Source organism: Amia ocellicauda, chromosome 9, assembly GCF_036373705.1.
Source record: "Amia ocellicauda isolate fAmiCal2 chromosome 9, fAmiCal2.hap1, whole genome shotgun sequence".
Classification (NCBI taxonomy): domain Eukaryota; kingdom Metazoa; phylum Chordata; class Actinopteri; order Amiiformes; family Amiidae; genus Amia; species Amia ocellicauda.
Window position 1 is genome coordinate 26,693,243 of NC_089858.1, and position 26,750 is coordinate 26,719,992.

Consider the following 26,750-nt stretch of genomic DNA (forward strand, 5'->3'; position numbering starts at 1 on the left):
ACCAGTATAAACAAATCCTAGTATTCTGACATTCTACAGTTAGTGCCTTGATGACGTCTGAATACTGTAATTACGAAGTGGTTCCCTTATTTCTGTTCTGTCTGGATTCATTTTTCTTGTCCCAGACTCACAATGAAGGAATTGAAGTCATTGTTGCCATCATTGAACTACAAAGTCCCCAACGCCAAGTTCCTGAAGGACAGGTTTTCGGTACTTATCTTTTAATCTGCTATTTGAGCGCAGTCTCCCTCAGGTTGCTAAATACAGATTGCAATTCGACAAGTAACCACACTGGACCCTGTGTAAAAATATCCGCTAGTAACAACAGCCCCAGATAATAAAGCTTTTCTTTTGTAATTCATTACTGAAGATTGCTCTTCTTAGTTATGAGATATAATCATTAGAAGTTTACAATATTTTGATAATTCCCAATTATAATATTTAATACTGAAAAATTTATATATAATAATATCCTAGTTATAGTCATATTTACTCACTGGTCTTATTTTAAATTTATTTTCAAATGCATTTAGATTTAGAATACATGACAACTGAAAGTGTTATAAAATATATTGAGTTCTGTTTTGAAATAAATTTGTAGCAAATATGTATCTTGTCTTAATATACTACAATGATTAATTGTAATAATTAATTCGCTAATATGTATTTGATTAATTGTCTTTTTAGGAAGTTGGAGCACGCAAAGATGTCCTTGACTTTGAGCAGTTTCATAAGTTCTACAACGTTATGATGTTTCATAATCAGAAAACTGTAAGCTGCTTTGACTGTTCAGTTTCATTACACCCTTTTCATTTTCCTAAGCAAGTAACATCCTTCCAGGAATGTTTTCTCAGGCAAAATACAAATATCTAATTTCCAAATATCTCCTGATAATTCTACATCAGCTGCTATTTACTTAGTACATAGTATTCATCTCCAATACTCTTCTTCAGGGAGTAGGTCTCCCAGCACCACAGAAATCCTACAGTGTGTGTGGGGATTGCTTTTGCTCTGATCAGCCATTTCTTACCGCCTTTTGACTGCTGATTATTTCAATTTACCCTAATTTCCCTTCTATTGTATTGTCTGCAAATGGGCACCTTTTTACAAGGCTAACAATACCATTGTGCTTAAGAAGAACAGTGCATCTTAAATGAAGAAAAAAATACATTTACAAAACAATTATGCTTTTGATCAAAAATTACTACTGGTCAGGCCCCGCTAGCATTTACATTACTGACTGTGTACTTAGGCTTGTATTGAGCGATGTCATATTTCATGAGACGGGAGACTGGTCAACCATGAAGTGACTACATTGTTCACCTAATGGTTAAGCCCTAGTCCAAAGAGGGAAAAACGATTAGTTTATTAACTTGGGAGCCGGGAGTGGGGATGGGGTTGTTTTGTTTAATTTTAGTAAACTACTTTTCTGAGCCAATCTGTTATTCCCTTCGCTATTTAATCTAGATTTTGTGAAGCATCTTGTTCTCTTCCTATTAGTAAGGGCTAGTTCTGTCAGTATTTTATATTTGTTTCTGTGTTTGTATTCAGGTACTGGAAGAGTTCAAGAAGGAGTCATGTGCATTCATTATGGGGTGAGGTTTCCATTGACGTAACCGTACATTCCTCTTTACTTTCTCTCAAATAGAGATTAACAGGATCCTTAACATACTGTACTTGTATACTTAAACCATCATCTGAACACTAACTTCATAACTGTCTACTACTGCCTTATTTCCTTAAGTTATAATTTGTAACACGCTTTTGTGACTTAGACATACGAGCGATTCTTGTGAACAATTAAGATTTTAGATTAGACTTACTTTGCCACTGTCATTTTAAAAATGATACTAATTGCATAAGTATTAAGTCTTCTTAAATTTGATAAAGATGATACATTTTTCTACATAGCACAGCTGTGAATATGGCTTTTTTTAAGCTTGCTTTAAATTTACTCTTGCCAATGAACTTTCATTATTACTAAAATGTACAGAAACAAAACCACAGATAAATACAGTACGTATAGAGATACAGTTTTGTATGTATATTTGTAATTGTGCTGGTATTCTTTCTATGATTAATGCAATGCTGATGTTCACTTTGCATTTTAGAAACACAGACAAGCCAGATGGGTCTGCAGTTCTTCTGTATGATTTCCAGAGATTTCTCCTCTACCAGCAGAAGGTACAGCATTATTTCTCTGAGCAACAAAACAAACCTTCCTATGTGACCTTTGAAAACAGTTCTTCTCAGAGGCTGTATGGCATTGCAAAATACAAATGCAGGGCTTTCTTTCATTTGCTTTGACATTGCTTTTCCAGTGAAGCCAGCAGGATATCTCCAGCATATTTAGGACTTGGAATCCAGGAGGATTGTTTGTACATTAATGAAGCAATTGGCGTCTCAGAATTGAGTTTGCTCTCTCAAACAACTCTGTTCTTCACTTGAACTTCAGGGTCAATTTATCAGGGTCTGGTTACACTTTAATGATCTATTCATGCATCGCGTTCCATACTAATGTTTTTTAATCACAGGAGACATGGGCCAATGATCTGAATATGGTAAGGGAGCTGATGACCACCTTCATTGATGACACCATGAGGAAGACCAATGACCCGGAGTTCAAAGTTAGCGAGGTTCGTCAGTTGACTCTCCCAGTCTTCTAATTTGACTGTAGATGCCAGATCATGTTATGGTGGGTGTTGGAAGTGTGCACACCCCCACACCCATCAGGAACACCCTAAATACCGAACAGCACATTGAGATCTTGAAACACCAGATATAGCTGACTATACAACGGTGGAGTTGCGATACACTCATCCTAGAAGACAGCTTACCAACTCCCTCAACAGGAGTGCAGCTCCACGCCCAGTGACTAATTTGAAAACGCAAGGCAGGACTCATATTCAAAGCTTAGGAGATATATTCACACCCACTTCCTTAAACAACATTGATGGTCATTTTAATATATTCTTCAGGCTCTGGGTTTACTTCCTAACATTTACAGTGCCAATGACATACTAGCTATCCATCCCTTAGCTGGAGACAGACACCCAGATCTGATGTTAACTTCGGTATGATACAATCCTTTTGTCCACCGCTGTATATCACAAATCCTGCTTTGTTTTTACATCTTCTGTTGCAGTTTCTGAACTACCTGTTCTCAAAGGAAAACTCAATATGGGATGAAAAATGTTCAGAAATCTGTACCCTGGACATGAACAACCCCCTGTCTCACTACTGGATCAACTCATCTCACAACACGTGAGTCCCTTCCCCCACATGCTACTCCATCATATATTCTAGGGATTTTAGTCTTGTGTTTCATGTGGCTGAATAACTCTATGCTTGAGTCTCTAAGATCAAATGCCCATTTTAAAGTGACCATTAACTTGTCAAATTGTTTTACATTTTATATTTTCTGATTAACTTTTTTTTTAAACCCATCCATATTCACAACACACGTACAATCACTAGCCTTGCAAACATAATAACACACAGAATCTTTCATTTGAAATATGATACTGCAGTTATTTGACACTTTACACCATTGTAATACACTATTAAGGTACCTACGTCACTTTTTGCTGTAAGAATAGCCATAGCCCCTAGCCAAAACGTTAAGAACAATCTGCACACAATCCGATACCACACCCATCTTAGCAAATTCAGTAGAAGCACAATCCTACCCTAACTTTACAGAGGAATCTACCTCTAAACCAAAACATACACATAATTTGATCACTAAACTGCACATTTAGAAACAGAATAGACAAAATACTATGCTGGGATTTAACTTTGTCAGTGCCTATGCGCTGAAAGGTCATGTCAAATGCAAAGTACATCACTCCGGTATGTGCACAGCTCCTTGGGCTTGTGGTTTTCAGCAATTGTTTTCAAAGCTGACATTTCAAATGTCATGTGACATCAGGCTTGATAACTCCCTAGCAAAGAATGCATTTTAATCCCTCAGCTAATTGATTTGCACTTGCTTTTTCTATGCAAATCCATTTAGTTAATTTAAAAGTGATCCACAGTCAAAACTAAATGACTAAAATAGACTAACAGGTGTGAAGAATCAACTTGGTAGCAGTGGCCTAACTTAAACCAGTTGCTGTGTTTACTATATATCCGTCAAAGGTTTTATTTTTAAACTGACCGAATATCTAAAAGGAGGCAGATATTTAAAACTTAAAGCACTTTATAAGTTGCACCAAAAACCTGTATTTTCACAGGTTTACTCATACCATGAGTGAACTTTCTTGTAAGAGAAATACATCCACAAAATTACTGACAGGTCATTCTTAGTAACTGCGTTATTGGTACTGTGGCTAGTTTCACATTTGACCAAATAGGACTGGAGGAGAAGGGAAGAAGGTGGGGGGAGAGAAACTTAGAATGTCGTGCAGCACTAAGCATTTAATATATATATATATATATATATATATATATATATATATACACAAAGCAACTGAAGTTTATACCATAACTCTGGTTTACTCCAGGTACCTCACAGGAGACCAGCTCCGAAGTGAATCTTCCACAGAAGCGTACGTCAGGTGTCTAAGGATGGGGTGTCGATGCATCGAATGTGAGTATGCATTCCCTAACCAATACATAAAGCCAGTGTCATATTAAAATGAGTGGCGTTGTCTTGATTTCCCCTAAGCACAATGTATTGTGTGTGCATCTTCTACAGTGTCCCTGTGATGCAAAATAAATGCCAATCTGACAGATTTTGCTGTGTTTGGAGGTACTGCAGGATGTGGTTGGTGTTGTGTCACACTGAAATAGTCTTCTGGTTTTAATATGGAAAGGCACTGGATAAGTTAAATAGGAAACCCTAAAATAACATGGATTTTGTGACCACCTGCTATTAGCTATTAGTCCTGTAGAATTTATTGCAATTTAAATACAAAACTAACCATTGTCATCTTTTTTAGTGGACTGCTGGGACGGCCCTACAGAGCCCATTATTTACCATGGATGGACACGAACCTCTAAAATCAAATTTGAAGATGTTGTGAAGTCTATCAACGACCACGCATTTGTCACATCAGAGTGAGTGTCGGACTTGAACCATAAGCAAGGACAACTTAGACCATTAAGCAGTTTTTTTTTCTATAATAAAGTAGGAGCATTCTGGGAAAAAAAACAAAAAACAGTGCATCCTTTATTCTCTTTCCTCTGGTCTGCCAGTGAATGTTTGGACATTGCAGTTTTTGCTTTAGAGAAATGGTGCTGCCACAAACTAACCTGCCTCCTTTTGTGCCAGTGCTGTGTTTAATACTACATTTTTAAAATAAAAGCTTGGGCAGCAAAGTTAATTTTTTAAATTCATATACCATTAGTCTGTTCAAGGACCACTATGGTTGTATTTGTACACACTGTGATAAAATAGTGTCTTGTTTAGGCCCTTTTTGCCCCATTGTTTGTCTTTCATACTCCTCTTCCCCATCCCCTCCAGGTACCCGTTGATTTTATCCATCGAGGAACACTGCTGTGTCGATCAGCAGCGGCAAATGGCCAAGATTTTCCGGGATGTTTTCAAGGATAAATTACTGACTGAGCCGATTGAACTGATTGCTGACCAGCTACCTTCCCCGACACAGCTCAAAGGCAAAATCATCATCAAGGTACCTGAAGCATCATGACAGCAAGAAGACTAACAAGCAAATCTAGTCTGTTGCCTCTGCTGTTGGTCTGGACTGGTCCCTCAGACTACTAATATGAGTAGGACAGTGTACTAGATAACGAAGGTTCTTTGTGTATGATTACACTGTGTATCAATTTTTTATTTATTTTTTGGTTCCTGGGTAGTAAGTGTTATTTCCTAATTGCTTTTTCCTCAAAAGTCTAGAAAATGGCTATTATTCCCCACAAACTTTGCTTTTGTGACCAGGACATTGATATTTTGAAATGTACCTATTTCCAATGAGAAAACGGGCGAATTTGTGTCTTTTCGTTCACATAAAGTCAGAAAAAACAACATATGAATCCAAATTAACTTGTATTTATACTAAAGTAATACAAAAATGACTACCAAGGCACCAAGGCGCACTACCACAGGTGGGACTGGCTATAGCGGACCGAGTTCTCTGTGGGGAGGAACAACGTCAAGTGGGGGCCACTGGTGGACCCACGGAAGGTGCTGATGCCATCACTGCACATCAAATTGGGCCTTATGAAACAATTTGTCAGAGCTCTAGATAAGGAGTCGGCCGCCTTCAAGTACCTTCAAGACTTCTTCCCTAAGCTGTGTGAGGCAAAGGTCAATGCCGGTGTCTTCGTCGGACCACAGATAAAGAAGATCCTGGAGTGCAATTAATTCCTCAAGAAGCTCACTAGTAAGGAGAAAGCAGCTTGGAACAGCTTTGTTGCTGTGGTTCAGGGCTTCCTGGGGAATCACAAGGCCGAAAACTATGTGGAGCTGGTTGAGACTCAAGGAGAATATGGGAGGGTACTCGGAGGAGCATGGCAAGCGCTTCCACCAGGATATACTGGACTTTGAATGCCGCTACCAAGGACAATATAATGAGAACATGATGGGAGACTACATTTGGAGGCTGATTCTTGAAAGTGATTTACTGTATAATCGTAAATCCCGAAAAACTACTCACTTCTAAATCTTTTGTAGTCATTTTGTATTACTTTAGTATAAATACATGTTAATTTGGGTTCATATGTTGTTTTTTTCTGACTTTATGTAAACGAAAAGACACAAATTTGCCTGTTTTCTCATTGTAAATAGGTACATTTCAAAATATCACTGTCCTGGTTCCAAAAGCAAAGATTGTGGGGAATAATAGCCATTTTCTATACTTTTGAGGCAAAAGCAATTAGGAAATAACACTTACTACCCAGGAACAAAAATTGTGTTACATAGTGTTATCTACCATTGTATAACCATTGTTTGTAAAGTAAGCCACTGTGTATAATGTAAAGTTTCCAGCAGTGGTATAGCAAAAGTGATAAATGTCATTCTTATATATCAACCATGTGTATAAAATGGTTAATGCTGCTTTATAATTTCACCATAAAACACATTCTTTGTCTGATCTTAGCATAAGAAACTGAGTTCAGCTGATGACACAACAAAAATAGATGAATACATGAGTCGAGGAGATATACGGCAAGCCTTGAAACAAGGAGACCTGTATATCTGGGACCCTGTAGATGAGGTGAGAGGTTTCTTTCATTCTGATACTTCATGAGCCAACTGATTTGATCTACATAAGCAATTTCAGGCCTAAAAACAGGTTGCAGGAGGTTTCTAGTCTTGAATAACTTGTGTTACAGTATTTACAGTTTTAAACTTGTTATTGTCTTAAGAAGATTCAGTGACGTAGTCTGCTCATAATGCTCACCTGAATCCCAACTTTTCTCTGCTTCTAGCAATGGTACCGGCACTACTGTGTAATCGCCGATGACAAGCTGTACTATGCCGAAGAGTATGAAGAGGATGAGGACAATAAAAAGGTTAGCACACCAATAGGATGTCTTTCAAAGCATTTTGCTCCAGTGTCCAATTCACACAACTTTTCCATATTGCAGGTAATCTCAAACAAACTCCTTGGAGCCCCCTGCCCTCCCCTGCATATAGATGTGTACATATATTTGTATATATATACGTGTTAAGCTCTTTCAAGGAGTTCATGATGTTTGTGGTTCACAATGAAGGCCCTGAGTTTCATTGTTGCTGCCCTGTGCCGTCTCTCCAGAACGTGAAGAAGACAGAGCTGCACTTCACAGAGATCTGGTTCCATGGCAAGATGAGGGAGGGGCGCCAGGCGGCCGAGAGGCTCCTGCAGGAGTTCTGCGCTGAGTCTGGGGGGAGAGACGGAACTTTCCTGGTGCGCGAGAGTGACACCTTCCTTAAGGACTTCACGTTGTCCTTTTGGTAGGATTTGACTTCCACCATCCTCCTTACTCAGCATCTAACCTGGGGTCTCTTATTCAGTTTTCATATACATCAGGCTCAAAATTAATAACAAGGTTTGCCCATCAGTTTCCTTCTGCAAACCCCACAGGGAGGCTCAGGCTATTACAGAGGAGTTTTGGATATGGCGAGACTAGATTCAGAGGGAAAGATTTAATAATCAGTCAGTAAACTTTCCTTTTAATGTATTTAAGCATTCAACAGCAATTATACATCAGGAATGTGCAGGTAGAAGATGACAGGAATCTTTGTTTGCAGCAAATAATCAACCTCATAGCAATGGAAGAACATCTGAATTTGAGAGGTTCGTGTTGTGTCTTGTTGCTCTCTGACCCCCTGTGGCCCCGTTGCTCCTCAGGAGAGGGGGAAGAGTGCAGCACTGCCGGATCCGCTCGGGGACGGAGAACGGAGAGACGTTCTACTTTCTGACGGAGAACCTGCACTTCGACAGTGTCTACAGCCTCATCATGCACTACAAGGAAAACCCCCTACGTTGCATGGAGTTTGACCTGAGACTCACAGATGCCGTGCCCAGACTCAACCCGCACGAATCCAAAGAGTGAGTCAAATCCTCCTACATATTTGTGTTTTTCTCTGGATGACATTTTGGAGCACTGCTGGCTTTTCCTTATTCTGACCCACAAGGGTTTCAAAAACATGGAAGTCTTCAAAGAGGAGTTCCGATTTCCTGCATTTCATTTCTGACATATTACATGTGTCCTATGTGCCCCCGGAGAAGTTCTGACCTATGAGCAGAGTTACTTTCATAAACATCTCTTCATTGATTGGGTAATTGACTTATGAAAGGTGGGACTAAGCACTGAGAGCTTTTGACTGGTTAGAATAATTTTAAAGAAAAACCTGGGAGGAAGTGATACTGGAAACTTTATGCAGGCAGATCGGCTGTAGGAGCTTCATGGTGAAATATCAGTAAAATATACCGTTCATATATTTACATTTTGCATAGTATTTATACTGGCACTGTTGGTAGGGGTACAAAAAAGGTAGCCTATTTAATGTTTCGAGATATTTTGATAAATATATGCACAAACATTTTTTTAATCCTTTTATTATTGCTCAGTATTTTATTGTGATCTTATTAACAGTTACATTTTTCATTTTTCAAGCGCTTTGAGCACCATCAAAAAAGCACTGAATAAATAAAGATATTATTATTATTGTTATTGTTATTATTATTGAATACCATGTAATGCACTGATGATCACAGAGCGGACCCGTGTTTGACTCGATGCACAGTCAAATTGGGCAGCATGAAACACCTATACCCACATATTTTAGTGTACATTCTTAGACTCATCTGACAGGACAAGACAAGACTAAGGACTTTATTATATTTGTTTGAATTATGAATTAATGTGTGAAGACATGATTTATATATATGATCAACTAAATTTATTAAAAATGAATTCCATATGAATAAGAGCCTTTAAATCATTATGAATTCACATATTTGAATTACAAAATAATTTCATCTGAGTTCATAAGAACTACATCATGTATTCATGTGTTTTTCCCGTGTTGTACTATTGGAATTCATGAGGAATTAATGCCCATTATTGTGAAGTGTTTTTAGGAAGTGGGAAATATCACCACATTGGTTGATTATATTTTACATCTTGAACCTATATATTATATACTTTCAAGCACAAACTCAAATACTAGGGTTGCTTGTTCCAGCAGAGCTATAAGTTACTTAGTCTGAATGATTGGACTAATCCGATATCCTGAGACTTTCTTCAAAACATACCATACCTTGTATCAATTCCATCTTTTCAGTCGTCTATTTGGAGTCCTAATTTTGACAAGATAATTCAATTTACACATTAGATTCCAGACTAGTACTTAATTCCCCAAAATATTAATATACTTTATGAATACACTGCAGAGTAACATTACACAGAAAAGGGAGAAGATAAAAAGAAACACAAAACCAGATAGTCTACAGATATTAACTATAAGATCCCCAATCATTGGGAGCACAGTTATCAGACCCAAGGAAAAGCGTTAGACTCATTCAGGGATAGCCAGATATCCAAACACAAAAATATAAAGTACAAACCAAACAAGTAAAATCCAAGGCAAGGACCATCCCAAGAGTCCCGGCATCATCTGTGATCAAACTAATCCATTGCAAAAAAAAATAAACATAGGCCTGGTTCAAAATATAAACAATGGTAAAATGTGCCAAAAGGGTAATAATTAATTAAATAAATAAACACACCCAAACAAACTACAACAATTATCCCTTAGCATATCAAAGATAAAAAACCCAAAGTAAAGAAAAAATTACCTATAGGTCTTACCCAAATTGCTAGGATGCATGTATATGGGGGAGCCAACCTGAGGCCTCCTCAACAATGTCCAAACACACAAGGCAGCAAACACTGCAGAAGGGTTTCTCCAGCTATCAGCAAATACATCCCAGTAGAAGAGCAAACAGAAACATCGAGAAAAGGTGGCAAAACTAATACTAATAAATGTGAACTGCTGAAACTTAAATAATGAATAAGAAATGCTATTTCTGAAATGAACCATATACCTATCAAACAACAGGAGCTTCACAGGCTGCATGACCACACCCTTCTGGGAGAGTTCAGGGACCCCTTAAAGGGCCATACTTAGATTTTTGTCTGCTCTTTTCATCTATTTTTTAATCTTTTTATATGAAGTAGAAAAAAAAACATTTTTGTATGCATAAATTCACATATTAATTCAAAATAAAGTAATCCTTTGCCAACCATGGAATTAATGTATACACAGTGTTCCTTTTGTCTACCAATTTGTCAACTGCGTTAACTTTGCACTATTGTGATTTCACTATTTTTGTTTAAATTGTGGTCCCTAAACTTGTGATGAGTAAATAAAACATTACTTTTTATTACATTATAATTGTATTACTTTTGACATGTTACTTTACTCAGTATGTTATAGTATTTGCAATGTTTTTATGTTGCTGTGTTTTATTTTGGAAAATGCAACTTAAAACTTTGTTAGGTGTAACTTCTGTGGGAAACATAATGCCTGATTTCTCGTAAGCTCTAATATTTACCAACCATGGTTTTATCAACCACAGGGGTTTTAAAAAATGTAACCCTGAGTGTTTTTTAGGCCTTGCAGGATCACCAAGACCACATTTCCAAATATGGCAGTGGTGGTGTGACATTACATTCCCTTTATCTCTCTGTTAAAGCTGCCCAATTCAATGTGGCAGGGCTCTTTGAGAACAGGACCAAGTGCCCATCAAGGAATGTATGTGTGATCTGCATTTCTATCAGCAGTTGCCATGTCAAAGTGTAAACTCACTGTACATTCACTTGGATATGAATGATAATCGTAAAGTCCTTTTAATGTACAACTGAGAAATAATAACTATTAGCTTAAACATTAAACCAACAGCAGTCTGGATAATGTTACTGGCTAAGTATTATAATTTCAATCAAGAACTTGAGTTTATTTTATTCTTGGTTTTTTCAGTACAGTTTAGGGACTTCCCTAAAACTGTGGTTAATTATTACACAGGAGAAACAAGCAAGAAGATTAGAACTTGAGGAGGGGGAGGGATTTCTCTTTATCGTTGATGTTGTGAGACCATCTTTCCCACCCCTCTGAAGGAACCATAATTAAACTCTTAATATAAAAGAGGCCACAAAACCCTATGAATAGCTGGCCTGAATCTGGTTAAACCATACTTACCAGTTCTGCTCCAAATAACAGTGGTCATGGTACCACAAAAATATTGCGTGCTATATGCCTGTCCTACATTTACATATTCTAATAATGTTTTGTTACTAACTGATCTGAAAATAAAACATCAATGTTGTGCACAGTGTCAAGAGTCGCTGGTTAACAAAACTGTAATGCTGAATTACCTTGTGTGAGCTTTGTTTTACTTGACTTAAACCAACAGGTTTAAGCTGAGACTCTTTCAGACTTCATCTGCGTCTCTGGTTTTTTATCATATGTTTAATTTTCCTTCAAGGTTAGTGAGAGAATTAAAGAAGTGGATTCAAACCAAATACAGTTAAATTCTTATCACTTTGAAAATGAGAACTTCTGGAGTTGCCTTTTTCTCCATGCTCTTAGTTAAAAGTCTTCAGAATAAATAATGAATTAAAAAGATGAGGTTTATCAACAGTAATTGAGTGGTTTGTTTCAGTGTCCAATGTTTTTACTTAAAATACCATCATCGTGATCACCATGCCAGCAGGCTGGTATGAATGAATATTTACATAAGAGATTGTATAGTAACTATATGATAAGGAGGCCAGTTTCCAATTCATTCTTACTGTCAACAGATTTGTTTCTACCCTGGCTTCTTCTTTTCTCATTGTAACATTGAACAAATACATCTTAAATAATGTGTGATTTTCATTCAGCAATGTCTGCACATCAGTGTATACTAATAATAGGACTAGTACCATTTAGGATCAATGTTTGCACTTGTGTTTGGTTTGAAATTAAAAGCATATCCTTCCTAACTGTTCTAAGCATACTGTATACCTTAATTGGAAACTTGCTGTTTTTATGCAAATCACTAATATGTGCGAATTCAGATACAGAAACTTCCCCACGATTGATGTATACCTTAGAAAACAGGATGAGGTACGTGTAGGCCCCCAACTTAACCATGGAAATACATGCAACAGGAAATTGGGAGAATCAATTGAGAAGACAGAAATAACTATATCAATAAATAAGAAACTTGGTGTTAACCCCGGTCTCTCTCCTGCTAGGTGGTACTACAGCAATTTGAGCCGAGGAGAAGCGGAGGAAATGCTGATGCGGATCCCCCGAGACGGAGCGTTCTTAATCCGGAAGCGGGAAGAGCCCGACTCCTTCGCCATCACCTTCAGGTTAATGTCCATTCTTCTGTTGATTCCATCACCCAGGATTACAGACCAGGGCCATATTCATCTACCTTTACCAGCATGTGAACTTTACACACTGACACTCATTGAGAGCTGGGCAAAACTGAACCCACTTGATTATGAAATTCATTAAAGAAAAGCTTACATTACATTTTCATTCCAGTTCTCTTATCTGAAAATACAGTAGAAGTTAATAAATAATTAAACAATCTCTCTGGATCAAAACTGGCCTATTCATAAAACAGAAAGTTTGCTGAACCTAAAATGTTTTTCCTCAATTGCAAAATCTTCTTGTTTTGCATATGCCCGTTGTCACTTGTCACCAGAAGGCTTAAGGCTGGATAAAAAAAGAAAAAGAAAATGCACTCGTAGAACCCTGTTGACTTTCTATTGCATTTAAAAGGGATACAAATACAGAGAACCAAACTAACTAAGTAACTAATGAATTCCTTAAAAATGAACAAAAAGCAGTGTGGGAGATAATGCTGTGTGGTATCCTAGGGGGGACGGCATGGTGAAGCACTGCCGCATCCAGAAGGAGGGCTCCATGTTCGTGCTGGGCACTTCCACGGAGTTCGAGAGTCTAGTGGAGCTGGTGAACTATTTCCGGACCAAGCCGCTGTACCGGAAGATTAAACTGCGCTACCCTGTCACGGAGGAGGTGGTGCAGAGATTCAGCACAGTAAGTCCCTGACTCATACTCACCCAGCTGGCTCAATGTGGCGTTCCTCCTCATTGCCCACCAACCCCCACCCAGAAGAGCCATCTCAGTGTGCTCTCAGTATTGCTAAAAACACCACAGCTGTCAGGGATGTTTAGATCTCATTTTTTAACTGTACTTCAAGCATACAAAGCTTTCTTTTTTTTTTATCAAGGAATGTTTTTCTTCAATGCATTTTGTTACAAATACAGACAAATAATCAAGCGTAATAATGTATATCATTTGATGTATACTATATGTACTTATCAATATCCATTTCCTTTCCTAATATATTGGGCTCAATCAAGAATTGTCTTTATTTACTTTATTGACCATCTCCAAGGGCTGTATAAAGAATCTTGTCATCACACAGCGCTAGCAAATGTGAAGCTATAGGTATGCATGGCCAATGAATCAGCAAGTGCAGCAAATAAATGGCCCAATTCAAGGCAAGTGACATCCTAGACATTTACAGGAAGCTTATAAACTAAACATACAAAACGTTTGTAACATATATGGTTGTGAGCTGACTAACCCTGAGAGGGATCAAAACAAAACAGTCAATTCATTACTAGCAATATACAAAGATTGTGGCAGTTAGGAAGTGTAGACACTTACGTATTTATGATTCATATACATGTTTGGAGTGGTGAGAAGAGGCAATTGTAAAATCTATAAATAACACAATTACATCCAGTATAAAATTCCTTGTCATTCACAATCTGATTCTAATATACACAGTGAATTACAAAGGACACATTCTCTCTGGACTTTAAGTATACATTTTTACTACAACTAGGATATACCACAGTTTTTTATGTAGCCAAGTGTAAGTGGATTACAAGATGAATAGGTAGTTAACTGTTTTATAGATAGAGCCTCTCGTCTTTACGGTCAGGCTGAAATATGCACCACATATTTTAGGAATCATATCCTAGTATTTTAATTGTCTCATCTCATCAAATTAAATCTCATCAAAGTTAGAAGTTTTTGTGAATGCAATACATCAGTGCTATAAACAGACCTAACTAACTGACATCATAGTTTTTTCTACCAATGGTGTTTGGCTGTAAGAATTCTACATCTATACAGGCTAGTCTCCAGAGTACAAAATGCAATTTCTTACATTGACTCAACCAATGATGTTAGCTTCTTATCAAGGGATCAGTCTTGAAATCCTTTTCCACACAATGAGGCCTTAAAGATGAAGAAGACACTTTAAATGTATTCAACACAATGTACGACAAGCATTTACTTACCACTAGGCGATTAGGAGACAGTGTGTAGCAGTGCACACACATGTCTGATTGCAGGACTGTGATGTGGTGTGTGCAGCTGAGTATTTAGGTCAGGGAGGGAGACTGTTAGCACAATAATCACCTGTGTGAAGGGGCAGTAAGGGCTGTCCCTGTTTCAGTGCCAGTGTCTGTTGTTTCACAGGAACAAGATTCGGCATCCCTGTATGAACTCAAGATGTATGTGGAGCCCAATGAAATAGAACCATCCCTGGTAAGTTTAAGTATTTTTTCAGATAGTTATTTCAAAAAAGTTTTTGTTCTCATGTTTTTGTTTTCTTTTGGTTTTGTCATTTACAACATGTAGATTTTGTGCAGTGTTTTGTTGCATTTACTAGTGTATATCAGTGGGTGCAGGAATGCGATTAGCAGCAAGCCGATACTTTTCTGAACGTCTGTTGGAGATACAAAAGCAATTACAAATGCTTTACTGGTTCAGACCTGCAACTGAGTAGTGCAGTTCAGTCTGGCAATCAACAAAAAACATGAATCCCAGATTCTTCCCAACTGGGTGAGATGGTTAAGCTTAATGACATAGAAATGTACTGACTCTTGTTCTTCACTGTTGACAGCCGAAAAGCACAGTGAAGGCTCTGTACGACTACAGAGCGATGCGCACCGATGAGCTGAACTTCTGCAAAGGGGCTCTGATCCACAATGTCGTCAAAGAGGACAGTGGCTGGTAAGAAAGTTTTAATTTCCCTTCATAAATAATAGGGCTGGTATCGGGCTATGAGGAACAGGTCCAGGATTTTGCTGGTTTCCTGATAATAGAGCCTTCCAGTAATTCTAGATTGAGTAAAAGTGGAGCATTTCCAATTCCAAAGCATTTCTTTCATCAAAGCAGCTTACTAATGTGGAAATGGGTCATATGGAATGCTAGCCTATTCCCTCTTGCTCTTCGCCCCCCCCAGGTGGAAAGGTGACTATGGTGGGAAGCTCCAGTTATATTTCCCATCTAACTATGTGGAGGAGGTCTTCAACAGCAGCAACGTGGAGCCGATGAACAAGGTGACGTCGAAACGGAGCTTCCCAGTCTTTCAAAGGAACATTTTCAAGACACACCAGAACATACTTACCAGAAAAACTATCTAGAAACAGTTACAGTTGTGCTCTGGGATTTCAGACGAGGCAAGGAAATGATCTAGAAGCACCAAACCCGGTTCCATTTGCAAAGCGTGTCTGGTTCCTTTTTGTCAGCGCACAATTGATTGACATAACACACTTCACCACTGTTTATAGAGTCTTTATTAAAGGAATTTCAAGTTAATAAAGAAAAAACGAAAAGCTTACATTCTGCTTTACTGTCCTCCGGCTAGCTTGAATATTGTTTGTTTGCATAGCCGTAAGACTTTATATATGGAAGGCATTAGCACACGCTTATTAAAGCAAGGCAATGTGCATGAGAGTAGGCAGGTGATTTGTATTGTTTTTGTCCGAAGTTTTTATAATAATAATAATTTTCTATTTTGCAAAGGCTGCAGGGAGGATGTAATTCCAAGAGCCACACACTCATATGGGTCTGATTAATAGTTTTATAAAAATGTCTTTCCTTTTTTATCTCTGTGCACAGACCACTGAAGATAACCCGCTAGGAGATCTTTGCAAAGGCATAGTGGACATCTCACAGTGCTCAGTTGGTAAGGACTCAACCACTGCTGTCAAATGGGAGAGGCGTTTGTTTTCTCTTACCGCAGTGTGTTACCAAAAATAATTCTACTAACTAACGTCTAGATTTTTGGTATTGTTCAAGAGAAAAGTCTATTTCAACATGTGAAGGCTAAATCACAGTAGTCCATGACATAAAGTAAAATTGTACCTTAAATGATGTTTCACCTCACCTATACATGTAATAGTAATAAAAACAAAAAGTGACAAAAGTATCCTTTCTGACAATTTAGCTGGCATAATTGTCTTAATATCCCTTTGTGAAGTGTATAATTTTATAATCTAGATAAAAACTACTTAGGTATGGAGTAGAGAAATTAAATTAATATTTTTCACTTAATCTGGGTGTTGGAATATTTTGCCCTGGAGCAAATAAGATTTGAAAATCCATGTCAGTTTGACGATGATATCTGGACAAGCCTGACCTAACTTCTCTCCTGTGTATCGCTATTAGCCAAGTGTCAGCAGGTAAAGAACGGGATGTCATTTGTGTTCACCATTCAAACCAAAGAGGCCCAGGGAGTGCTGCCCTTCGACATCGCCACGGACACAGTGGAGGATCTGTTTGAGTGGTATAAAGTCATCTGGGACATCACACAGAAGGAAAAAAGCAAGCAATTCAAAGTAAGTTCACACACAAAACAAAACAACTTACGTGGCAGTGGATTATATTGGCTGTCATTTCTGAAATGTGCTCATGCATATATTATATATATATATATATATATATATATATATGTGTGTGTGTGTGTGAGCATGTGTGTGTATGTGTGTGAGAAGGTGTGGTTTTATTCATTGTAAAATAATTAAAATACATTGATGCATGTAACCTTACTATACACTTTTATTATAGCAAGGCTCTGCTATTAAGGAAATGATTGTGAGAGGTCTTGATCAAAATCAACGATAAACTGACAAGTGTGACGACGATGTTACACTGTTACAACACACATGCTTACTGCTTCCTTTTTAAATTACAGATCGAACAGCAGAAAGAGATTGAGAAGAGGGATGAAGTGGCGATTGAAATGTCTGACCTTGTTGTTTACTGCCAGCCACGGAGCAAAGACAAAGACAGCTTTGGTATGTACTGAATCCAACATTATGGTTTTGCTGAAAATTGCAGAAGGACAAGTGTTGTCTAGAAGCTGCTTTCACTTTGCTCTTGACAAGCTGAACATTCCTCAAAGCATTGAACTGTTAATTAAACTCTGACACTGGAGTTGAACACCCCTTTTTATAAAAAAACCAACCTTTTTGATGTTTATACTAATTTTCATTATTATTAATAATAATTAAACAAGCAGCAGTTGTAATAATAATAAGAAGAAGTATATGTGATACTGTAATAACACAAACATTTTATAGCCATTACAAAATTCCCTCCAAGTATTTTTACATTTAAAGCAGCCTTTGCTGGCCCCTGCTGTTCAAATCTCCAATCTGCACTTAACATTGGTTTTATATTAAGCCCCATTCACACTGAAATGCTGGAACAGTGCCGGCAAATTGCTGGCAACGTTTGCCTGCTTTTTTCCCCTTGCCCCCCATTCACACTGGGTTTGAATGCCAGAAAATTGCTGGCAAGGATGCATTCACACAGAAAACAGAGACTGCTGGCAAGAGCGCTGTGGCCCTGGGGATGAGACGGTACAGAATCGGACCCGGACCGGCACTCTGGACGTGTCTGTACAAGTGCGATCATTTCCCGTTTAAAGATATGGCAGTAGCAGTAAAATACCCCGAGATGGATATTTAGGAGACACTACTGTGTTATTGTATATTTTTATATAGGCAAAACAATCGCCATTCGGCAGCGCAAGGCTGATTATAATATTCACAAATATAGCAGCCTATTGTTGTGTCTGTATAACTACATAGTGAGTTTAAATAGACAGTTGGATGCGTCACTATTCACACTGTTGTCATACATTATGAAAATGAATCGCTTTGCTGGTCAGATCTGCGCACATCCTGCACAGCGTGAACGCACCCATGAATTATTTGGTTGTATCAGAAGTAGTCAAATGTGTTAGAGTACATGTAGTATTGCCGTCTTTATTATTATTAATTATTTATTGGCAGACGCCCTTTATCCAGGGCGACTTACAAATAAGAGCAATACAAAGTGCAAAACTACAGTACAGTTCAAAGCATAATGCAATTTACAAAATCAAATTTACACACGTGTATAGGAAATATACAGTAAACAATACAATGTAGTCATATGTATTTGTTATTGTACGCGTTATGCTGCCATTTCTTATATGCACTAATCACGTACAATGTAAATATCCGGTGTTTTATTAATACAAAAGGAACCAAGCCCACTTGATAATTGCAATATGATCGGAGTCCTGAGAAAACACGAGTGAATCACGAAAACGACCCTGAGTTACGAGCTGAGCAGTTTGTAAACAAGACAAGTGAACAGCAGTGCTGACTGATACATTGTTTCACAGCAAACACACCAAACCGATTTCATTTGAAACGAACCCAGTTTGAGGGGGTAACATGTTTGCCTGTAGAGATCATATCTTTTGTATGATTTATTGGTACATAACTTCTGACGTGTGACAATAGTTAGCAATACATACGCCAAGCTGTTGGTTCATCAATAACATTTCTAACAACCTGATCCGTTACGGTCACAAGCTGTTGTTCAAAGGAGGCTTAACCTTGTCGTGTTGTGGTCACAAAAATGCGCCCCTATTCTGATTGGTTGTGTCAGTTAGCTGCGTCGACACGCAAGGACTTGACGCTGAATTTGCCGGCAATCATATTCCGGCAACATTCACACAGACATTTTGCTGGCAAATTGCCGGCAATTAGACTAGGACCCTTGCCAGAAAATTGCCGGCAATGATTTGCCCGCAATGACCCATTCACACAGACCTTGCTGGCAACAAAATGCCAGCAAATTGCCGGCAATTGTTTCAGTGTGAATGGGGTTAATTTTACCTACAGATGTGAGAAATGTATCTAAAAAAGCTTTATAACCAGTTTTTTTAACACATAAAGTATCTGCAAATGTGTTCAAACTCTGAAAAGTGCCTTAAAGCGGAATCAATTAATCAGTGATCGAAAAAAGTTTGACTACAAAAATAGGATTGACTACATAGAATGATTTGGACATGAAAAACCACAGAATATGTTTCTACTTTACAGAATGACCTGAGAAAACATGGATTTTCTATGATCCTATCAGAGAGGGCCCCTATAGGGTACTGGGCTATTCTCATTGTGTTTCTTTCTCTTCCCAGTTGGGTACACCTACAAGGAGATCCGATCTTTTGTGGAAAACAAAGCCCCCATTGCCAAGAGAACATGTAAGGACTTACTCAAATACAACCGCAAAGCTCTCAGCAGAATCTACCCCAAGGGTCAAAGAGTGGACTCCTCCAATTATGACCCCTACTCTCTCTGGACCTGTGGCTGTCACATGGTGGCTCTGAACTTTCAAACTCCAGGTAAAGACACACTAAGCTACTGCCAAAGTGATACTCCCCTTTATTGCGATTATTCCATGGTAAAGTATATAAAAGCAATATGAATACATGTCAGCAGTATATTTAACCATGATACAAACCATTAAGAAACCATGGCAAAGCAGTGTACCGTCATGGTGTAATAAACGCAGCATAATCTTTTTCCTTCAGTAATTTGTCATCTGCTTTCTAAGCATCATCAAATCAGGCTTGATCGCATAACAAAAAAAATATTACCACAAAAGAATCGAAGATTGAAGAAGTTACTTCCCAAAACACTGCCAGCAACTATCAACACCCCCCCCCCCGCTCTGTCACTGGAAATAAAAAAAAACTCAGCACAGCCCCGCCCCCCCACCCCCGCTCTGACACCGTGAAACACACGCGTCAGCCCCACGAAGCCCCCCTGAAACCTGAAGTCTAGAACCGCCCCTGCATTGCACAATGCCAGAATCCTGTTGTTAGATACAAAAATACATCTGGCCAAAGGTCCTTCTTCTCACAGTACTCTAATATGGAATACACTCCCCCCAACCCCCAAAGCATCTCTGTCATTACATTATGATCAGGAGAAATGTACTCCCTCAATACATCTGTGGACAAGGAATACTCAGGGCCTGATTTACTACTTTATTCAGCTATAACAAAGCGCTCCGGAGACGGCCAGTCGGTAAGACACGTCTTCAGTTTTTCTAAATGACATGCTATCATATAGAAGATTACTCCCTTTGGTTGCCGGGCAACTACATGATGTCAATGAGGAACCTCAAACTTCATGGCACACGTCTCCTTTGTCTCCTGTTCTCTCTGTGGCCTTGGATGAAAATATTTTTCTCAAAATCAGCTACACAGAACACTGCACCTGGCCTCCCTGGAGCAACACACAAAGCTTCAATACATGGGTTACACAATCTTGCTGCAACAATGGTGCAAATAGAATATTTTTGGCATCTAGACAGGGCACAGGAAATATATCTTTGCCAACAGCCAATTTTGCAGTCACAAAGGATAACCTTGTAATTTGTCGTATATTGTATGAATATCTTACATTTTGTTGAAGCCTCTGTCTTTTTTCTTATTTTGGTTTTGTTTGTGCAGGACCGCTGTAAATTGGGTTGTATGTTTTTGATTACCCATGCCTTTTAAACCCACTCTACCAGAATAAAATCTATAACCCTGGAACAACTGCCAGATATTGTGCAAATGTACTGCAACCATGTATCCGTACTCATTTGTGACATGTTGTAACATAACATTCCTGCATTTTTTTTCTTGATGTTAATTTCTTTGCCCTTTCCTTGATTGCAACATGTTTAATGAGTATAATGAATGTTGCTCTGACAAGTTTGCTCGAGTATATTATACTACTCGAGTTTCCAACAGCAGCTCAAGAGGTGTGTGATTGTATGTCTTGTCAGATAAATACATGCAGTTAAACAACGCCTTGTTCACTCTGAATGGGATGACTGGCTATGTGCTCCAGCCGGAAATGATCCGCAGCGATTCGTACGACCCGGGTCAAGAGAAAAAGAACGTGAAGAGCATCATCACTATCCGAGTAAGGGGCTCCTCCTTCGCACAGCATTGAAACACAAGCAGTGGTGCTGTGTGGCCAAAGCCTAGAGGCCTCTTACATCTAGCCAGGAATGAAACATCAATCTTTTCTCTTTAGTTGATAAATTCATCAGGACCCGTTTTTGTTTTTGCACTATATGGATACTAACAGTCTTCACTTTTCTGTCAGAAAAAAGTATATACATTAATAAAAAGGATGTAGAATAGGAAATATGATCTAAAAAAGTTAGAAGGTTTACACACAGAAGTGACTTATTAATATTTCCTTTTTGTGTTGAGAGTATTGTACAGCGAATAATATTGCCTTTTCTTTTCTCATGACTCATTTGCAAATGTCCATTAACAGGTCATCGCTGCCCGCCACCTTCCAAAGCCTGGCCGAAGCATTACCAGCCCATTTGTGGAAATGGAGCTGTGTGGAATTCATACAGAGGAAAGCAAATTCAAAACAATAGTGAAGAGTAAGTACGTGAAGGCCCTGTACTGTAGTTTTATCTCATTCCTATCAGAATGTTTTCCTATTACAGCCACATTTAAGGAAGTGGGGCGAGTCAATTTGAAAACTGCCCTCAGTGAGTACTACTACATCTCTACCCCGATATAACATGGTCCTTGGGAGCCGAAGCAGTTAAAAGCTCGGGTGGATTGAAAGCCTGCAGACACTTTGATAGCCGCTCCCAGCGCTCAGTTCTGAATGCTATGTTCTCTGCCTGCAGATGACAACGGGCTGAACCCTGTGTGGCCGGCCCCACCGGAGCCTGTGCAGTTCATGGTGTACGAGCCGGACCTCACCTTCCTGCGCTTCGTGGTCAATGAGGAGGACATGTTCTCTGATCCCAACTTCCTGGCCCAGGCCACCTTCCCTGTCAAAGGCATTAAGACCGGTAAGGTCCAGTAGTCACACTGTCACAAGAGGCCACATGTACTCCACTGTGAAGAATCAAGATCTAGAATGATGAGGCACCACAGCACTTTTGTTTTGGCAGTCATTTACTACCTTCCTATATACATTCACTTCCACTATTTCTGCTCATAAAAGTAATGGCATGGCTGCACCCTCATAACTGAAGAATACAAACACAGCATTCAAATCTATTCATCAAGACATTTCAGTAATTAGGCAGGTTTCAATTCAGATAGTAAATACAACTGTGCGAAGCTTCGATACAGTGTCTTCAGCGTGATGGTTTGGTTGGGATGAGGGTTGAAGTATTTGACCTCCTATTTATGGTGATCAGTGCCTTTTTTCACATCAAGTAATCAAGGCTTTTTTTATTTTTTAAAGGATACAGATCAGTTCCATTGAAAAACGGATTCAGTGAAGATATCGAGCTTGCTTCTCTTCTAGTCTACATTGAAATCGAGCAAGTAGAGGTAAGACTATGCATTGATTGTCATGACACACCATACCACACCATACATAGTAATGTCTGAAACTCTCATAAGGCCAACTTGAGCGGATTGGGTATCTGAAGCTGTATTGTTCTTTGGAGCTACACTTGCTACATATCATAGCTGTGCAATATGTGATTATCATGCTTTTGGAGCATTTGAAATGGAGTGTTTAGATTTACCTGAGAATGAATAATTGTGGCACCATTTTGCAGGAGTAAATCAGCTTACTTATATTACAGTTCCTCTAATAAATATATGTACTAGCCTTGGAGTATCTGTCTATGTTGTTTAAACCCTACCCGCTCTCGTCTCTCCCCTCACACAGAAAGCCGAAGAGGAGCTATACTCCTCTTTCAACCAGCTGAGAAAGCGCCAGGCTGAGCTGTCCAATGAGCTCTTCCTGTACGACACCCACCAGAACCTGCAGAAAAGCCCGTACAGCCGCGATGACCTGATGAAGGAGTTCAGCACCACCGAGAGTCAACTGCACAAAATCCAGGACACCTGCAAGCAAAAGTATGTCAGCGCGGTGCATCACCATGGCTCTCAAACTAAAGCTTAAACCACGGTGGTGGTTGAAGGCTAGGGGTTTCTATAGTCACAGCTTCTTATGCAGTAAAGATATATAGCATGCATAGCAATTTGAGATAAACCACCTGCTTTACTCTAAACTCCACATCCAGGGAAAAGCAATCTCTAAGTGATGGGCCAAAATGCCATTCATGCTATCGCCACCTGTTCTGTAACACCTGTGTCTTCATTTAGTTTTTTTCTGAAGCATAAATGTTCACAGTTAGAGCCAGAGCTGAAGGGCCATCAGGGCAAGGCACTGCCTAGATGCAGCCTGACTGGCAGCAACACAGAGGCCACTGAGTGTCAGCTGGACAATCCTCAAGCTTGTCTTTGTGTTGTCTTTTTCTTGGGACAGGAGATTCAGTCCATCAGCATTATTTTCAACTTAATTTGCACAGAGACCCTGCATCTGGTTAGGAGCAATTGGTTATACATATTGATCCTTCACTTTTAATTAATTGTAAATAAAAATAAAACAATTATATCATCCTGTTTTTCATTACAGGATGAAAGAGAAAAAGATCAACAACAGCAAGTTTTACTCATGAGCTCTCTCCACAAACAAACAATATTTTGAGCACCAAACTCTCTTTCTCTGAGATTACAAGCGTCTTTTGAAGACTTTTGCGCTGGACTGATGTGCACACAGACAACGATGTCCAACTGAGACAGACAGCTGCTGCTCAATGGAATGGACATTTGACAAGCAGATCTTGCTTGCGCTGCATGATGACATCACACAGTGGAGTGGACATATCAGCTGGTTTTAGGCTTCCATTCTTTTCATTTTTTTATTTTTTCATTTGGTTTTGCTTGTGTTTGTATTTATATAATTTAGTGAGAAAGTGAAGTTTGGCAGCAATGAGGAGGAAACAGAAAGATTTGAATAATCTGCTTCAAAGGCCCTGGTGCTTTGCCATTGAGGACAGTTTGTTTCTTGATGTTGATTGAATTGCCCTGCAGTTTTACAGTTGGAAGTAAGTATACTTGCTCCCTGCCACTTCTTAGTTTTTAGGTTTGGTTGTTTGAATAAAGTGCTGTATTGAAACCCACTCACTGTCAAAGAAATGTCACAATTTCCCTTCATTATAGGTTCTTACTTTGGAATTGTTTTTTGTTTAATTTAAATCCATTCGGAGGGACAGATTGTGGTGCATAATGAACTAAACCTCACATACTCCACACTGCACAATAACACAAACTCAATAAGGTATAGCCTAAACGAAAACTATTACACAAACTTACTTTAGCCACACACTTTTTCAAGAATCCCACACAGGACAGTGATAATACAAAATAAATGTGTATGATCTGCCATTCCCCAGGATGAACATAACACAGATCCCAAACATGGATCTCTCTTCCACCATCCTGTATGAAATTTTTGAATATAGTAGAGGGTAAACTTGATGGCACTGAAAGAAGAACCATTGTCCCCCTAATTACTAAATGTCGTCTTTCTCAAATAGAAAGTTAAATATAAGTTTTTAATGCAGAAGGTGTTATTCATTCTAGAAGGTGATTCATTTAAGTTACCTTTTGTATAGAAATAATTAAGTGGAACCAATTATGTTTTTTCCTTTTGAATCACCCGTGTGACACATTGATAGCGTAAGTTTTCCAGGGTGACCACACCAGGACTTACGTGGGCAAATGTCATCATCCAGCATCAAAACATTTTGTAGTTGTAATATTTTGTTAAAAGAATCCTAATATAGACAGAAACTAATATTGAAACGGTCATTGTGCGGTGTACTGACATAATATGTAATCGGTGACGAGGTTTGCTTTGCTAACTCATCCATAAATCCTGGACACTTTGAAAGAAAACACGTTTTAAAAGTTGAGCAAAAACTAAGATGAATGAATAAATAAATATTTCATGTATTATGCATTGCAGTAACCCAGTCTTTTTTTGTTTCAACATCCAAGGAGATTATACAGTGCGGTTTGTTCATTGTGACTAGCAGGAGCGAATGTTACGTGATGTACATTATATTATAGTAGCAGTAGTAATAATAAATTATTGTTATAACTGAAGAACATGCATTGCAGTTTCTGAATTTCATAAATAATTGTCTCTGAGCAACAATATCAGGTGTAAAGCTTAATTGACATGTACTTTCTTTAGCCCAGCTGGCAAATCTGTTGGCAACTGATCTGTAAACCATATGTACTTACACACTGCTTGGGAATTCAAAAGCACCTCCCTCCTGATCTTTGAAATACTCCTCACCCTCTAGCAGCTGAGATCCATAGACACACAAGCACTAGGCCAGGGTATCCCTCAATCCACCTGATGGCAATAACCACTACATCCAGTACAGGTTCACAGTGAGCCAGAGCCTAACCCAGCAGGCACAGGACACAAGGTGGGGACACCCAGGACAGGATGCCAGCCCATCACAGGGCATCACACACACAACACACAAGACTACCGGGCAACTTAGAGTATCCAGTCTACCTAAGCAGCATGTTTTGGGATGTGGGGGGTAACCACAGCACCAGGAGGAAATCCACTTGAAACCCAGGCTCACACCCATGTCCCAGGAGCAGTGTGCCACCCCTTGACATTGATATTAACTTTGTAATGTAATCTATATGTAATCAAATTCTTGATACATTAAAGTACAGAAGGTGTAAAACTACACAGCAGTATTCTGTGCGTTACGCAAGTATACCAATAATGATGGCACACAATGCTCTTGTATGTGTATATATATGTAAATATATACATTTTTTAATATATTTTTTTTAATTATGATTTTGTGTGTAGCTAAGAACTAGCTACACACAAAATCATAATTAAAAAAAATATATTAAAAAATGTATATATTTACATATATATACACATACAAGAGCATTGTGTGCCATCATTAGAAGGTCTTGGAGAAAGAAAAATGTTTTTAATTAGGAAACAAATTTGGAGTCCACTGTGTTTATTAAAAAGCGTTCCCTGCTGTGACCCTAGTGGGATCATCTATCAAAGAATACACGGCTACCTCAGGTCTTCTGAAGACACAGGCAAGGAGCCCAAACCTCCCCCGAGAGAGCAAAAGCAGCTGTGTGGCAGAGATGCGGAGAGTAAAGGTGTTCTTTTTCTTTTATTATTTCAAATAAAAAAGGAGCAATAACAAAAATGTTAAGCCCAGCATACACTAGGAAATGTTTCCAGAAACAATGATTCCCTGGAGAGAGGTTTCTTCCATTTTTTTTAGGAAACATTGC

The 26,750-nt window shown here is 38.7% G+C and overlaps 1 protein-coding gene across 4 annotated transcripts in view; it reads left to right on the plus strand.

The window, feature by feature from the left end:
• plcg2 (phospholipase C, gamma 2) overlaps positions 1–25,414 on the plus strand; it is a 42,263-nt gene extending 16,849 nt beyond the window's left edge. For all 4 annotated transcript variants that reach the window (XM_066713955.1, XM_066713958.1, XM_066713957.1 and 1 more), the window contains 28 exons: positions 126–210; positions 688–771; positions 1,552–1,595; positions 2,112–2,184; positions 2,535–2,636; positions 3,146–3,264; positions 4,506–4,591; positions 4,944–5,061; positions 5,468–5,636; positions 7,065–7,181; positions 7,396–7,479; positions 7,722–7,900; positions 8,298–8,498; positions 12,694–12,813; positions 13,330–13,510; positions 14,969–15,037; positions 15,396–15,505; positions 15,738–15,834; positions 16,397–16,463; positions 16,946–17,115; positions 17,472–17,574; positions 19,755–19,961; positions 21,398–21,537; positions 21,901–22,015; positions 22,271–22,438; positions 22,840–22,928; positions 23,275–23,465; positions 24,028–25,414. In XM_066713955.1, coding sequence (XP_066570052.1) covers positions 126–210; positions 688–771; positions 1,552–1,595; positions 2,112–2,184; positions 2,535–2,636; positions 3,146–3,264; positions 4,506–4,591; positions 4,944–5,061; positions 5,468–5,636; positions 7,065–7,181; positions 7,396–7,479; positions 7,722–7,900; positions 8,298–8,498; positions 12,694–12,813; positions 13,330–13,510; positions 14,969–15,037; positions 15,396–15,505; positions 15,738–15,834; positions 16,397–16,463; positions 16,946–17,115; positions 17,472–17,574; positions 19,755–19,961; positions 21,398–21,537; positions 21,901–22,015; positions 22,271–22,438; positions 22,840–22,928; positions 23,275–23,465; positions 24,028–24,070 — 3,331 coding nt within the window. In that variant the 3' untranslated portion in view covers positions 24,071–25,414. The remainder of the gene's footprint in view (positions 1–125; positions 211–687; positions 772–1,551; positions 1,596–2,111; positions 2,185–2,534; positions 2,637–3,145; positions 3,265–4,505; positions 4,592–4,943; positions 5,062–5,467; positions 5,637–7,064; positions 7,182–7,395; positions 7,480–7,721; positions 7,901–8,297; positions 8,499–12,693; positions 12,814–13,329; positions 13,511–14,968; positions 15,038–15,395; positions 15,506–15,737; positions 15,835–16,396; positions 16,464–16,945; positions 17,116–17,471; positions 17,575–19,754; positions 19,962–21,397; positions 21,538–21,900; positions 22,016–22,270; positions 22,439–22,839; positions 22,929–23,274; positions 23,466–24,027) is intronic.
• Positions 25,415–26,750: the final 1,336 nt, after the last annotated feature.